The 15,068-nt window shown below is 47.6% G+C and overlaps 1 protein-coding gene across 6 annotated transcripts in view; it reads right to left on the bottom strand.

Annotated features, from left to right (window-relative positions):
• FAM161A (FAM161 centrosomal protein A) overlaps window positions 1–15,068 on the bottom strand; it is an 86,195-nt gene that overhangs the window by 34,386 nt on the left and 36,741 nt on the right. For 5 of the 6 annotated variants that reach the window (XM_030196171.1, XM_030196168.1, XM_030196169.1 and 2 more), the window contains one exon: window positions 429–682. In XM_030196171.1, coding sequence (XP_030052031.1) covers window positions 429–676 — 248 coding nt within the window. In that variant the 5' untranslated portion in view covers window positions 677–682. Of the gene's footprint in view, window positions 1–428; window positions 683–13,499; window positions 13,503–15,068 lie in introns of all 6 variants that reach the window. The other variant, XM_030196172.1, reaches the window with a different exon arrangement.

Here is a 15,068-nt window from a genome sequence, read left to right as displayed (position 1 = left end):
GACAGGGTAAAAATAATTTGCTGTCAATTTTAAGAATTTTTACAGTGAAATCTAATCATTAAGCAACTTTTATATGTTTACATTTATTTATGAGGTTTTCCTCCACAGTAATTATACACAAATTAATGAGCAAAAGTATTCAAGTTTTTTGGAGCACCCTCCTCACCCCATATACTAGAACTGCATGAATGACTACTAGGATTTTGATTTGTATTCTTCTTGTCTTTTACAGAACTGCTAACTGTGGCAATTCTGAAAATTAATGCCTTATTCTTTATTTAGAAATGGGGAGTGGTACCAACACAACGAACAGAGACCTTTAAAATGCTTTATTTTGATGCAGATCAATTCAATATCCCTGCCCATTGCCACCATACTATCATCTAAGAAGTGGTGAATGCACAAGTAGAGAATACATACAGCCTTACCTGTAGACCTCACTACCAATATTTTCCTTCTTCTCCAAGGGCAGTACTCCCTTGAGGTGTAGCTTGTTTTGGTACATTTTTTCTAGTTGTGCCATGGCCTTTATGTGGGCATTCTTCAGTTTCTCCAGTTGCATGTAATACTCCCTGTTTGAGCACCACATTTTAGAAAAGTCTATGCAGTCTTCACCATCACGATTCTTCTTTTCATAGAGGCTGTGTTCACTTTCAGAATCCGATTCAGAATTCATTGTGTCCTGTAAATAAGGTATTATTTTTATGACAAGCAGCTGCATGTTACCAAGAAGGTGTTCTCAGAATGCCCAATACTTGTCTCCAGAAAATATCCATACCCATTTGTCAGCTAATTTCCTTTTCTAGAGTCCAGCTAGACCAGCCAAGATGAGCGGTTTACATCCCCAAGCAGGAGATGGAGGCAGAGAATGCTGACAATTCGGTATCATCATCACTAGTATAAGGAGTGGTGCTGCCCTAGATTTACCAGTATACCACTGCCAAAGCAGATCTCCAACACTTGGATGGCATCAGGAACCAACCTGATGTAAGTTAAAAAAAAAATAAAAATATACTTTTAAAACACCCATTACAGATCAAGATGAGCACTGCACTTGCTACTCCTGAAATCCAACTTTTCCCACCACCTGTGCCAAAATCCATAGATATCTGAGGCAGGGCAGTATTCCCTTAAACAGGCACCTTCTTTCCATGCCACTGTCCCCAAAACTAAGTTAAAAAATTAACTACAATGCAGCAACCAGAAAGGTCATTCAACGGCAACCAGTCTCCCTCGAGGAGATATGTGAAAAATTAACTGGATCCCGAGGGCTCATTGGGAGACTATATAGATGAGTCAGCGCACAGGCTCCAGGACATAGTTGTCACAGGCGGGCGTGGGAAAAGGAGTTAGGTACGACCATGGAGGAAGCAGAATGGGAGAGTATAGAAAGAAAGGTGGCGGGTGTTTCTATACATGTACCGCTCAAAGAAAATGCAGTAAAGGTATTATATAGGTGGTACCTTACCCCGGACCGACTCCAGCGAATATACCCGAAGACAGCGGGGTTATGTTGGCGGGGATGCGGTCTGAGGGGAACCATGGGGCATATATATGGTGGCATTGCCTTAAAGTTAAGGCATTCTGGAAGGCAGTGCAAGACAGACTTCAGGGTTGGTTGGGATGCCCGATACCCTGGGTCCCTGAGGTGTTTCTTTTTTCTGCACCGGTGAGAGGACTGACATCTTTTTATTTTATTATTTTTATTTATTGCATTTGTATCCCACATTTTCCCACCTATTTGCGGGCTCAGTGTGGCTTACAATACATTGTGAATGATGGAAATACAATTTGTTACAGTACGATTATGGGTTACATTGTGAAGAGTTATGGGAAGACAAAGTCAAAGTCAAAACATCATTTGGGAATAGAAACGATGGAATGTAATAATGGGGAAATGATAGGGCGATAGAACAATATCAAGACAACATTAGGGTATGACAATTTTATCTGTGGGTAGAGTTTTAAGTGTGGTGAAAATACGGGGGAAGAGAATTCAGAAGAGAGTGTATTGATGCATTTCTATTAGTGTGTATGGACTTCATGTGTTTTGTTCCTTGCAATAAATTTTCTCGAAGAGATGAGTCTTCAATAGTTTGCGGAAGTTGGTTAATTCGTAGATCGTTTTCAGGTTGCGTGGTAGAGTATTCCAGAATTGCGTGCTCATATAAGAGAAGGTTGATGCATGCAGTACTTTGTATTTTATGCCTTTGCACTTAGTGATGATCGGAAAGTTCGGGATGATCTTTTAGCATTTCTGGGTGGCAGATCTATTAAATCAGACATGTATGCAGGGGCTTCACTGTGAATGATTTTGTGAACTAAGGTGCATACTTCAAAGGTGATACTTTCCTTGAGTGGGAGCCAGTGTAGTTTTTCACGTAAGGGTTTTGCACTTTCGTATTTTGGTTTTCCGAAGAGGAGTCTGGCTGCTGTATTCTGGGCTGTTTGAAGTTTCCTCAGTATTTGTTCTTTGCAGCCTGCGTATAGTGAGTTGCAGTAGTCCAGATGACTGAGTACGAGTGATTGCACTAGGCTGCGGAAGACAGATCTTGGAAAGAATGGTCTTATTCTTTTCAGTTTCCACATGGAGTAGAACATCTTTTTGGTTGTGTTGTTCGCGTGAGTCTCAAGTGTTAGGTGGCGGTCAATAGTGACTCCAAGGATTTTTAAAGTTTCTGAGATTGGCAGATTTAGTTTAGGTGTGTTAATAGCGGTAAATTTATTCGTGTTGTATTGGGAGGTAAGTATGAGGCATTGAGTTTTTTCTGCGTTCAGTTTCAATCGGAATGCATCTGCCCAGGTGTTCATGATGTGTAGACTTTGGTTGATTTCGTTGGAGATTTCATTAATGTCTTGTTTGAAAGGAATATATATCGTTACATCATCGGCATATATGTAAGGGTTAAGGTTATGGTTTGATAGAAGTTTTGCCAAGGGGATCATTATTAGGTTGAAAATGGTTGGCGAGAGGGGGGATCCCTGCGGTACTCCACACTCAGGTGTCCATGCAGCAGACGTAGTTGAATTTGATGTGACCTGATATGAGCGTAAGGTTAAGAACCCCTTGAACCAGTTTAGGACATTGCCTCCGATGCCAAAATATTCAAGTATGTGTAATAGGATTCCGTGGTCAACCATATCAAAGGCACTTGACATGTCAAATTGTAAGAGGAGTATATTGGTGCCGGTTGCAATCATTTGTTTAAATTTGGTCATAAGAGTAATTAATACTGTTTCTGTGCTGTGATTTGACCGGAATCCTGATTGGGCATCATGCAGTATTGAGAACTTGTTGAGATAATTTGTGAGTTGTTTGGTTACCATCCCTTCGGTTATGTTGATTATTAGTGGTATAGATGCTACTGGTCTGTAGTTAGTTATTTTGCTTGCGTTTTTCTTTGTGTCTTTGGGTATTGGGGTGAGTAAAATTTTTCCTTTATCCTTTGGGAAAAGTCCGTTTTGTAGCATGAAGTTCACGTGGTTCGTTAGGTCTATTATGAATTGTTGAGGAGCTGATTTCATGAGGTTGTTTGGGCAGATATCTAGTTTGCATTGGGATTTGGCGAATCTTTTGAGTGTTTTAGAGATGAGGTCCTCTGACAGTAATTCGAATTCGGTCCAGATCCTGTCTGCTGGATATATTCCGTCTTCTGGGTCTAGACAGTTTAGGAGTGTGGTGTATTCAATAGGGCTGGTGGGTATTTTAAGTCGTAGTTGTATAATTTTCTCCTTGAAGTATTTCGCGAGGTCGTCGACCCCTGGTGTATCTTTGCTGTTGTTTGTAACTGGTGTGGTGTCTAGCAATTTATTTACAAGGTAGAAGAGTTTGTGTGTGTCTTTGTAGTTTGGTCCAATCATTGTTTTGTAGTGTAGTCTTTTAGTCTGTTTTATGGTGTATTTGTATTTCCTCCAAAGTGATTTCCAGGCATTCAGTGTGTGTTCATCTTTCTTTTTGTTCCATGCGCGTTCTAGCTTTCTGACTTGTGTTTTGAGTTCTTTCAGCTCTTCGGTGAACCATGGATTTGATTTTTTCCTATGTGATGTTCTGGTTTGGATTGGGGCAATTGTGTCTAATGTTGTCTTACATATGTCATCCCATTCTTGGAGGAATTGTATGGTGTCTGTATTTGTTGGCCATTCGTTTTGGTAGACCTGTTGCCAGAATGTTGTGGGATCTATTTTTCCTCTCGTGGTGTATGTTGTTCGTTCATGTTTGTTGACTGCATTTCTGTGTATTTTTCGCCAGTGGAGGGAGACATATGCTTTATGGTGGTCTGTCCATGGTGTGGGTGTCCATCTTGTGTCTGTAAGTAGGAGAATTGAGTTTGGGTCGAATTTGTGTGTAATGATGTCTAGTGTGTGTCCCTTTACGTGTGTTGGTTGAGTATTGGGTGCGTGTAGATCCCAGAGTTTTAAGAATTCTTTGCATTCTTGTGTGCCTGTTGAGGTGTCGTCTTCGAGGTGTAGGTTGATATCTCCTATTATGAGGATGTTTGAGGCAGAGACACATGTGTTCGAGATGAAGTCCATGAGTTGCGTTTGGGAGTCCTTCCATTTTCCTGGTGGTCTGTAGAATAGGATTGCGCTGTAGGTTCGGATGAGTGATTCTTGTCGAGGCGATTTCGAGTTGTGGTGAGGTGGATTCGCCAGTGGTTGTGATGGTGAACTCGGATTTGTAAATTATGGCTATTCCGCCACCTCTTTTTCCATTTCTTGTCCAGTGGGTGATTTTGTATTCTGGTGGGCATGTCTCTATGATGGCGGGGTCTGTAGGGCCGTGGAACCATGTTTCCGTGATGAATAGAAGGTCTAGATTCTCTGTGGTGATCCAATCTAGTATGTCTACTGAGTTGCTTACTGCTGATCTAGCGTTGATGTATCCTATTCGGATTGAGCGGTATGGTTCTGTAGGGAGGTTAGATGTGTTTATTTTTATTAGTTGTCTGTTCCTCGGTGGTTGAATTTGTTGTTGTCGTTGTTGTTTTTTTTTTTTTTCTTTCTGTTGGTGGTGTTCGTATGTGGGGATTTTTCCTTTTGGTTGGTTATTGTATTTTTGGTCTGGTGAGTTGCTAATAGGTTGTACATAGAGTTGGTGAATTGTGGTTGGGTTGTTGATGATGTTGGGGGTGGTCCATGCGTGGTAGATTATGGGAATGAGATAGATTATTATCAGTAGCTTGTTAGTGTTCATGTTTATAATGCAATGCACTTAGAAACAGTTATAATCAGGCACTAAAAGCAATACAATTGAGACATATAGGTTGGTCAGATTCTAGGGTTACTTACTACAGTGATTGTAGCAAACATAGTAGTCTTACAATCAGAGTGTCTATGCATGCAATTTATCATAGGAGTTTTTGCTACAATGTTGCAGCAGACAAACAAGCAGAGAGCTAACCTGTGCTGGCATGCAATTATCACCGGAGTTCCTTGCTACCGTGTTGCAGCTGACAGACAAGCAAAGAGTTAACCTGTGTAGGCAGGGAGGTCTGGATTGCTCTCTCTCTGCCTGGTCCCCTGGTGCTTCTGATGTGCTTGGATGACCTGTAGTCCGGTAAAGTGGTGAGTGTATTTTGGTGTGTTGCCCTTCTCTCCTTCTGCTATTATGCAGGTCGGCAGTTGATCTCCAGCGTTTCTCGTCTTCTGGTATGACGAGATGATGGAGGTCTTTGCGGTAGTTAGGCCGAGATCGCAGGGGCACCGCCTCGTGGCGGGTTTCCGTTGGGCGATCTTTGTTTCACTTCGATTGTCGGTTCCCGGTCGCTCTCTGTGCTTTCCTCTCGGCAGGATGGAGTCTATTTTAAAAGTGTTTAAATTTCGGTCTCGTTCTCGTGGTGTCCCGCGCCGATATCCTAGCTGGCTTGGTCTCCAGTCGTGCAGCACGAGTGCCTCTTGGTCAGGCCGCTTTGGCTTGCCTTTGTGTCCCCAGGTGTGGGCCTCAGCAGAGGAGTTCGGTCCTTACGCAGCTTCCCCTTTCCTAGGGCTCCGGCAGGTTCTGGACAGCGTCTTTCGGTGATCCTTTTCCTTCTCGGAGGAGGTATTCCGCCTCTCCAACGGCTTCGGGGGATCTGGACCTGGATCGTAGTCTTAACGGTGCCTTATCGCTAGAGGCTTCACGCGGTCCTCCGGTTTCCTGGACTCCGTCATCCAACTCCGATCGCCGTCTATCAGGGCCACCGATCTCCCTGAAGGGAGTGTTTCCGTTTTTGGATGGCGTCGAGGGACCCTGAGCGCGGTTTCGACGGGGCAGTTTCGCTTGGAGCTCGTTTGGAACTCGGTCTTCTTGCAGAGCTCCCGTCTCAGCGTCCGTTCAGGTCGCCATCTTTTGAGTTGCTGAGACAGGTGACAGCAGTGGCCAGAGTGACAGTAGCGTTGCATTGGAAGCAAAAAACAGTCCCCTCAATTACAAGATGGCAAAACAAATTAAAATGTGTGTGTGAGATGGAAAGGCTCATAGCAATACGAAAACATCGGACAGGTCAGTGGCATTCAACATGGCAGTTCTTTGTAAATGCAGTTAACTAGAATTAGAGAGAGAATGCAGTTTATGAGTGTGGAGGACCAGAGTAAAAATTGGGGGAAAGGAAAAGGGGAGGGACTCGGGGGGGGGGGGGATGAAGGGGGGAGAAATAATGGGGGAAAGGGGAAAAAAATGTTATAAAGCTGTTGAAGTCTACGAAGGAACAGGGCTGATACAATGGAGATGAAGTACATGTAACACTGGGTATATAAAATGTTCCTGTTTTTTTTTTTCTTCTATGTACAAAAAAAAAAGAAAAGCGAAGATGGTAAAATTATGTATAATCATACCTGATAATTTTCTTTCCATTAATCATAGCTGATCAATCCATAGACTGGTGGGTTGTGTCCATCTACCAGCAGGTGGAGATAGAGAGCAAACTTTTGCCTCCCTATATGTGGTCATGTGCTGCCGGAAACTCCTCAGTATGTCGATATCAAAGCTCCATCCGCAGGACTCAGCACTTAGAGAATTACACCCACGAAGGGACACTCTGCCCAGCTCACCACCGCCGAAACGGGGGAGGGGAATTAACCCAGCTCATCCCCACACAAGTGGGGGAGGGGAATCCGTCCAGCTCATCCCCGCGGAGCGGGGGAGGGACACCACACCCGCCGATGCGGGGGGATCTGGCTTATCCTGCAACCGCAACCGCGGGAGGAGCTGACTGACCCTAACACCGCCGAAGCGGGAGGGGTACAAAGCTGCCCTACAGCCGCACGAAGCGGGAGGGAGTGCCGGCAGAATTTTAAGGTCTCAATCCAGCCCCGTAAACGGAGGGGAGAGGAATGCAGCAGCTCACTGTAACACAAACTCGTCTTAACTCTTGAAGAATCCAAGTGAAAAAACTTGAACACGAAGTCTTCTGAAGTAACTGAAGACTAAACTTGAACCTGAAATGCAACCAGAATAAAAACAGTACAGATATCTGGGAGGGGCTATGGACTGATCAGCTATGATTAATGGAAAGAAAATTATCAGGTATGATTATACATAATTTTACCTTCCATATCATCAAGCTGATCAATCCATAGACTGGTGGGATGTACCGAAGCAGTACTCACCCAGGGCGGGACACTGAAATCCCTGACCTCAACACTGAAGCTCCAAACCGGGCCTCCGCCCGTGCAGCCACAGTCAAACGGTAATGCTTGGAGAATGTATGAGCCGAAGCCCAAGTTGCCGCCTTGCATATCTCTTCCAAGGAGACGGATCCGGCCTCTGCCATCGAGGCCGCCTGAGCTCTCGTGGAGTGAGCCTTCAGCTGGATAGGCGGCACCTTCCCCGCGGCCACATAAGCCGCTGCAATGGCTTCCTTGACCCATCTTGCCACTGTAGGCTTAGCAGCCTGCAGACCCTTACGAGGACCTGCAAACAGGACAAACAGATGATCCGATTTCCGGAAATCATTGGTCACTTCCAAGTATCTGATGATGACTCGTCTCACATCCAGATATTTAAGAGCAGAGTACTCCTCTGGGTAGTCCTCCCTACGAAAGGAAGGGAGACAGAGCTGCTGATTCACATGGAAGCGAGAAACAATCTTGGGCAGGAAGGAAGGCACTGTGCGAATAGTCACTCCTGCCTCAGTGAACTGCAGAAAAGGCTCTCGACAGGAGAGCGCCTGGAGCTCGGAAACTCTTCTGGCTGAAGTGATAGCCACCAAAAGACTGCTTTCAACGTCAGGTCTTTCAGAGATGCCCTCGACAAGGGTTCAAAAGGCGGCTTCTGCAATGCTCTTAGTACCAGGTTGAGATTCCACGCAGGCACCACTGAGTGCAGAGGAGGGCGCAGGTGATTAACTCCCTTGAGAAAGCGCACCACATCTGGCTGCGAAGCCAGGGAAGCACCCTTCAGGCGGCCCCTGAAGCAAGCCAGAGCCGCTACCTGGACTTTAAGGGAACTGAGCGACAGGCCTTTCTCCAGACCTTCTTGCAGGAACGCCAACACTGAAGAAATTGGAGCAGTGAAGGGAGAAAGTGAGCCTGCTTCACACCACGCTGCAAAGATACGCCAAACCCTGGCGTAAGCAGTAGAAGTAGAGCGCTTCCTCGCTCTCAGCATAGTGGCGATGACCTTGTCTGAGAAGCCCTTCTTCCTCAGACGCTGCCGCTCAATAGCCAGGCCGTAAGACCAAAGGGGGAGGGATCCTCCATCACCACGGGACCCTGATGTAACAGGCCCTGCTCCGCTGGCAGCCGCAGAGGATCGTCGACTGAGAGCCTGATCAAGTCCGCATACCAGGGACGCCTGGGCCAATCCGGACCCACCAGGATTACCCTGCCGGGATGCTTTGCCACCCGGTCTAGCACCCTGCCCAACATGGGCCAGGGCGGGAACACATAGAGAAGCTCTTGTGTCGGCCACTGTTGGAGAAGAGCATCTACTCCCAGGGATCGAGGGTCCCGTCCTCTGCTGAAAAAGCGCGGCACTTGGCAATTGGCCGATGACGCCATCAGATCTAGGCTCGGCTGGCCCCAGCGCTTCGTGATGTCCAAGAACGCCTGAGCAGATAGCTGCCACTCTCCGGGCTCCAAGGTATGGCGACTGAGAAAGTCCGCCTTGACATTCATGACTCCGGCAATGTGGGCCGCTGAAAGCTGCTCCAGGTTCGCTTCCGCCCACTGGCAAAGATTCATAGCCTCCTTGGCTAGAGGGGCGCTCTTGGTACCTCCCTGGCGGTTGACATAGGCCACAGCCGTGGCATTGTCCGACAGGACCCGTACAGGCTTCAACACCAGTACCGGGATGAACTCCAAAAGCGCCAACCGAATGGCTCTGAGTTCCAGGAGGTTGATAGACCACTTTGCCTCTGCAGGAGACCAGAGCCCCTGCGCTGTCCTTCCCAAGCAGTGGGCTCCCCAGCCCGACAACGAGGCGTCCGTCGTGACGACAATCCACTCTGGGGTCACCAGAGGCATTCCCGCAGACAACTTGTCTGTCTGCATCCACCAGCTCAGCGCCTTGCGCACTGCTGGGTCCAAGGGAAGGCGCACAGCATAATCCTCCGACATCGGAGTCCAGCGCTGCAGCAAAGAGTGTTGAAGTGGTCTCATATGAGCCCTGGCCCAGGGCACAACTTCCATCGTGGCCGTCATAGAGCCCAACAGCTGCACATAGTCCCAAGCCTGAAGGGGAGAGGCTACTAGGAACTGGTCCACCTGAGCCTGAAGTTTGACAATCCGATTGTCTGGCAGGAACACTCTGCCCACTTGGGTGTCGAATCGAACTCCCAGGTACTCCAGGGACTGAGTCGGGCGCAGCTGGCTCTTCTCCCAGTTGATGATCCATCCCAGGGAGCTCAAAAGAGCAACTACCCGGTCCACAGCTCTGCCGCACTCTGCATAAGAGGGGGCTCGGATCAACCAGTCGTCCAGATAAGGATGGACTTGTACCCCTTCCTTTCGTAGGAAGGCCGCGATGACCACCATTACTTTGGAAAAGGTCCGCGGAGCAGTAGCCAACCCGAAAGGGAGGGCTCTGAACTGGAAGTGTCGTCCCAGGACTGCAAAACGCAGAAAGCGTTGATGAGGAGGCCAGATGGGAATATGCAGGTATGCTTCCTTGATGTCCAAGGATGCCAGGAACTCTCCTGCCTTCACTGCCGCTATAACAGAGCGGAGAGTCTCCATGCGAAAGTGCCGCACTTTCAAGGCCCGATTGACCCCTTTGAGGTCGAGGATAGGCCGGACAGAACCTCCTTTCTTTGGTACCACAAAGTAAATGGAGTAACGTCCCTTGCCAAGCTGACTTTCTGGCACCGGAACGACCACGCCCAGGCGGATCAGATTGTCCAAGGTCTGCTGCACTGCCACAGCTTTGACCGGAGACTTGCAGGGAGAGAGTACAAACCCGTCTTTTAAGGGTCGGCAGAACTCTAGTTTGTAGCCGTCTCTGATGACTTCCAGCACCCACGCGTCTGAAGTTATTGTGGTCCACTCGGCCAGAAACGAGGACAGCCGTCCTCCAATCTGCACTGGGGCGTGGACCAAGACCCCGTCATTGGGTACGAGACCCTGGGGGAGGACCGGAGGGAGCACCTCCGGGACGGCGGTCTCTGCGAAAGGAATGCTGCTTGGGGGAGAAATTCCTCTTGAAGGAAGAGGGGGCAGAGGAACCCGACTTGCCCGGGCGGTACCGACGGGCTTCCTGCAACCGTCCTCTGGAGGTACCGGGACGAGTACTAGCCCGAGCCCTGACCTCTGGTAATTTCTTGCCCTTAGACGTGCCGAGATCGGTCACGATTTTGTCCAGCTCGACCCCAAAGAGCAGCTTGCCTTTAAAAGGCAACCTAGCCAGGCGGGATTTAGAGGCGTGGTCAGCAGACCAATGTTTCAGCCAAAGCCACCGCCGCGCAGAGATTGTCTGAGCCATGCCTTTCGCTGAGGCCCTCAAGACATCATACAGCAAGTCTGCCAAATAGGCTAAGCCCGATTCCAGGGCCGGCCAATCAGCCCTCAAGGAATGATCCGAGGGGAAAGCCCGCTGCACCATAGTCAGGCACGCCCTGGCCACATAGGAGCCGCAAACTGAGGTCTGCAAACTTAAAGCAGCCGCCTCAAAGGACGACCTTAAGGCCGCCTCCAATCTTCTGTCTTGGGCGTCCTTTAGGGCCGTGCCACCTTCCACCGGCAACGCCGTTTTCTTAGTCACTGCAGTGATTAAAGAATCCACGGTAGGCCACAGATAGGCCTCACGTTCACTCACAGCCAAAGGATAGAGGCGGGACATAGCCCTAGCCACTTTAAGGCTCGCTTCTGGGACATCCCATTGAGCCGAAATTAAGGTGTGCATGGCATCATGCACGTGGAAGGTTCTAGGCGGGCGCTTCGTCCCCAGCATAATGGCAGAGCCAACAGGGGCTGAGGGAGAGACGTCCTCCGGAGAGGAAATCTTCAAAGTGTCCATGGCCTGTAACAACAGGTTGGGCAAATCCTCTGGGCTAAAAAGCCGCGCTGCAGAGGGGTCATCCGCTCCATCCGAGCGGGGATCCGTCTCCTCCAAGGAATCCGCAAAGGACCGTTGGGAGACCTCAGACACGCTGCCCTCATCTACATCGGAGACAAATTCCTCCAAGGCCTGGGAATCAACCCGAGGGCGTTTACCTCTGGGAACCTCAACCTCTTACCAGACGAGGGAGCAGGGGCAGCGTTGTGCATGAGGAAGGCCTGATGCAGCAGCAAAACAAACTCGGGGGAGAAACCCCCCAGACTGTGCACTTCCGCAGCCTGAGCAACAGCCCTAGACGCACCCTCAACCGGCGCTCGCAAGAGCGGGGGAGAGACATGCTGCGCATCCAAAATGGCGTCCGGCGCGAAACTCCGCGAAGGAGCCGTGCGGGAAGAACGGCTCTTAACTTTAGCCGCTTCTGTGCCGTCGCCCAAATTAAGGGCGTTCATGGCATTAATGTCTCCAACCTCAAGGGCGGCCCAAGAAGAAGCCGTCCGAGCCGCGTGGCCGGCCAAGATGGCGGAGGCGAGGAGCGGGGGATGGGCGTTTATGGCGGGAAAAACCGCCACGCCGGAGGAAGGACCGGGACATTCATCGGTCACGAAACTGTCACCCAACAAGGGCGAATCAGGCTTTAAGACCCCCGCATCCCCTCTAGAAGCGCTCAAGCGACCCGGGGAGCGACCCTTTGCGCCCTCGCCCTCCGACGCCATATGCCACGAGGAGAAGAATCGGGGAACCCCCTGCCCGCTATAAAAAGGTAAAAATTACCTGCTGTCCGCTCCGAGTTGTAACGACCTGGTGTCCCAGTGAGTAGCTGCAATAGACGCTTAAATAAACGTCGAAATAAACGCCTTTAAGGACGTTCAAAATTTTTTTTTCTTTAACGGAGCCAGCGGGAGGGGGGAGAAAAGGAGGGACCTGGCACCACCAGGTTTGCACTTGCTCAAAAGAGCCCTCAACCCCAGGCACTCAACAAAACCTAAAAATTAGGCTTGGAGGCCTAGCCAGAGCTGCTGCTGTGTGTGACCACCACCTGCTGAGATAGAGAACATACTGAGGAGTTTCCGGCAGCACATGACCACATATAGGGAGGCAAAAGTTTGCTCTCTATCTCCACCTGCTGGTAGATGGACACAACCCACCAGTCTATGGATTGATCAGCTTGATGATATGGAATGTTTGTTTAAAAAACTCTGTTGTAAAGATTGAAAGTTCAATAAAGGCTTCTCACAAATAAAAAAAAAAAAATTAACTACAAATCTCCTTTCTTCTACACCAGTTGTTTTTTTTAATTTACTTAATCTTGTGCACCTTAACCCCTCCCATGAAAGAGGAGGACAAGAAAGAGCAGTTGCTGAACCAAAGGGAAGGGGAAGGGGGAGAGGCACAGACAGACAACAAGAGATATCAGCCAATTCCTTAGGACACCCACTAAACCCTGCTGGTCTAACAGCCAACCATCTCCAACCACCAGCACTGAGGCCCACAGGCCAGAGCTACAGCACCAAGGCCCAAAAGAAGCGAGAAGAGTAATTTGAAGAGGTGGGGGCAAGTTAAGGAAAAAGAAAGCTAACTTACTCCTGCCAGCAAAGGCCCTGTAGGACCCCCAGCCGATCAACCTCACAAGCTAAAGCCCATCAGCTAGAATTTGGGTCTACAGAGTCAGACTCTTATACACTCAATTGATCCATGGAAGTTAACCCTGGCCAAGGCGCTACCTCAAAGGCTGCAGGTCATGGATTGTACCCTGGAGACAGAGATCTACACAGAAGAATCTGCTGCACCAATCTAACATGCACCATCTGCTGAAGGCAGAAAAACACTACCAAGTTCAAAGCTGCCTCACTCCTTATACTGGTGATGACATTATTGAATTGTTGGTGCTCTCCGCCTCCATATGCCTGTTAGGGACATAACTCAATCATCTGGACTGGTTCAGAAGGCTGGTGAAAAAAATGGCATTATTTGTATAGTGCTACTATCAGTATGCAGCAGTTTACAGACAAATATATGTGGCAGGGACTATCTGTTAAAAGCTTAAAATTTATGGAAAAAGGTTTATTTATGTTTATGAGATTCTTGATGTACTGCCTTATGTGGTACAACCAAAATGGTTCACATATTACATATAGGTATAGTTCATAAGTGCATATTTGTCAAACAGCCAGCAAAGAACTCATCTCAAGATGTATATTCCACCCCCCCCCCCCCCCCTTTGTCCACCACAGCCATTTTTCTTATTAGCAGGGCCCAATTCTGAACCATGTTTTCACGGACAGTCTATTCAACATATCAGATATATAAAACATGTAAAAGCCCACTTTGCAACCTAGCTATTCACAAGTCCAAAAAGGGGATCCAGAACCATAAATCTATTAATTTTCTTCTCCACCACTTACTGGCTCAACTTGCACTGGGTGGGTGGGGGAGGTTCTGCCTGTATCCACTGAATCAGAATACATCGTTTTGCTATCAAGCATACTTTTCTCACAAATAAACAATATTCATTCCACTCCAGCTCATCTTCCAAACCCAAAAGACACAGGGGCTCATTTTCAAAGCACTTAGACACACAAAGTACCATAGTACCAAGTAGATGGTACTTTGTGTGTCTAAGTGCTTTGAAAATGAGCCCCACAATTCCTTTCTTCTTGGGTTACACTGTATCAAAAGTTACCCCAAGTGTGCCAATACCTTCTTCCAAAACTTTGCTATTTTGGGGTAATTTCACCAGCAATGAATATACGTTCCCTCCAGGTTATCACACCTGGGGCAACGGCCTGACCTTTCTCTCTGTATCTTACTAACCCATCTTGAATGCATATATAGTTGATGTTTAAAGAACCAAAACAATTAGGCAATTAGGTGAATACTAGCCACAAACCAGGATGTCAAATATACTTCACAGACTTCCCAACAAAACCCAGTTAATCAACACCAATGAAGGGTTGGTCAGTGAATTTCAGTCGTATCGATATAAATTGTGATAGAAAATTGAATAAGACTTTACTATACAATATAAGATTTTGAAAATAATAAATAACACAAGAAGGAGTCAGTCAAAGAACCTGTGAGGATTTAAGTATGTAAGTCTCTATGTGTAAGGACATCTTGCACAATGAAGTTCACTGAACAACCCTTCACTGGTGTTGATTACCCTCGTTTTGTTGGGAAGTCTATGAAGTATATTAGACATTCTGGTTTGTGGCTATATAGTTGATGTAGCATTTTATACTGCATTTCTCCAAGCTGTGCACTTTTCTCCTAGCGCATCCCCTCCTCTCATCCCCACTCTACATTTCCCTTCCGTATATTCACCTGCTATATCCCTAGCCCACTTTTAAATTGTGTTGTATCATTTGCAAACAACAATACCTGTATCCTCGCCTCCAACCCATCTTTGTGCAATATTTCAAATCATAGCACCTCAGGTGCCTCCTCCTCTTTTATTTGGTGTATTATGTGGATACCTTTCTCCCATCAAGCTCTAAACCCCGTTCTTTATGCATACAGTGGAACAAAATTTGGTGGGAGTGCCCCAAGCCTACTGGACCTCTATATTATAACATTTGGAGGAAATTTTGCATTTTAA

The sequence above is a fragment of the Microcaecilia unicolor genome, chromosome 3, assembly GCF_901765095.1.
Source record: "Microcaecilia unicolor chromosome 3, aMicUni1.1, whole genome shotgun sequence".
Classification (NCBI taxonomy): domain Eukaryota; kingdom Metazoa; phylum Chordata; class Amphibia; order Gymnophiona; family Siphonopidae; genus Microcaecilia; species Microcaecilia unicolor.
Note: the sequence above shows the minus strand (reverse complement) of the source record. Positions and strands in the feature narration are given on the sequence as shown.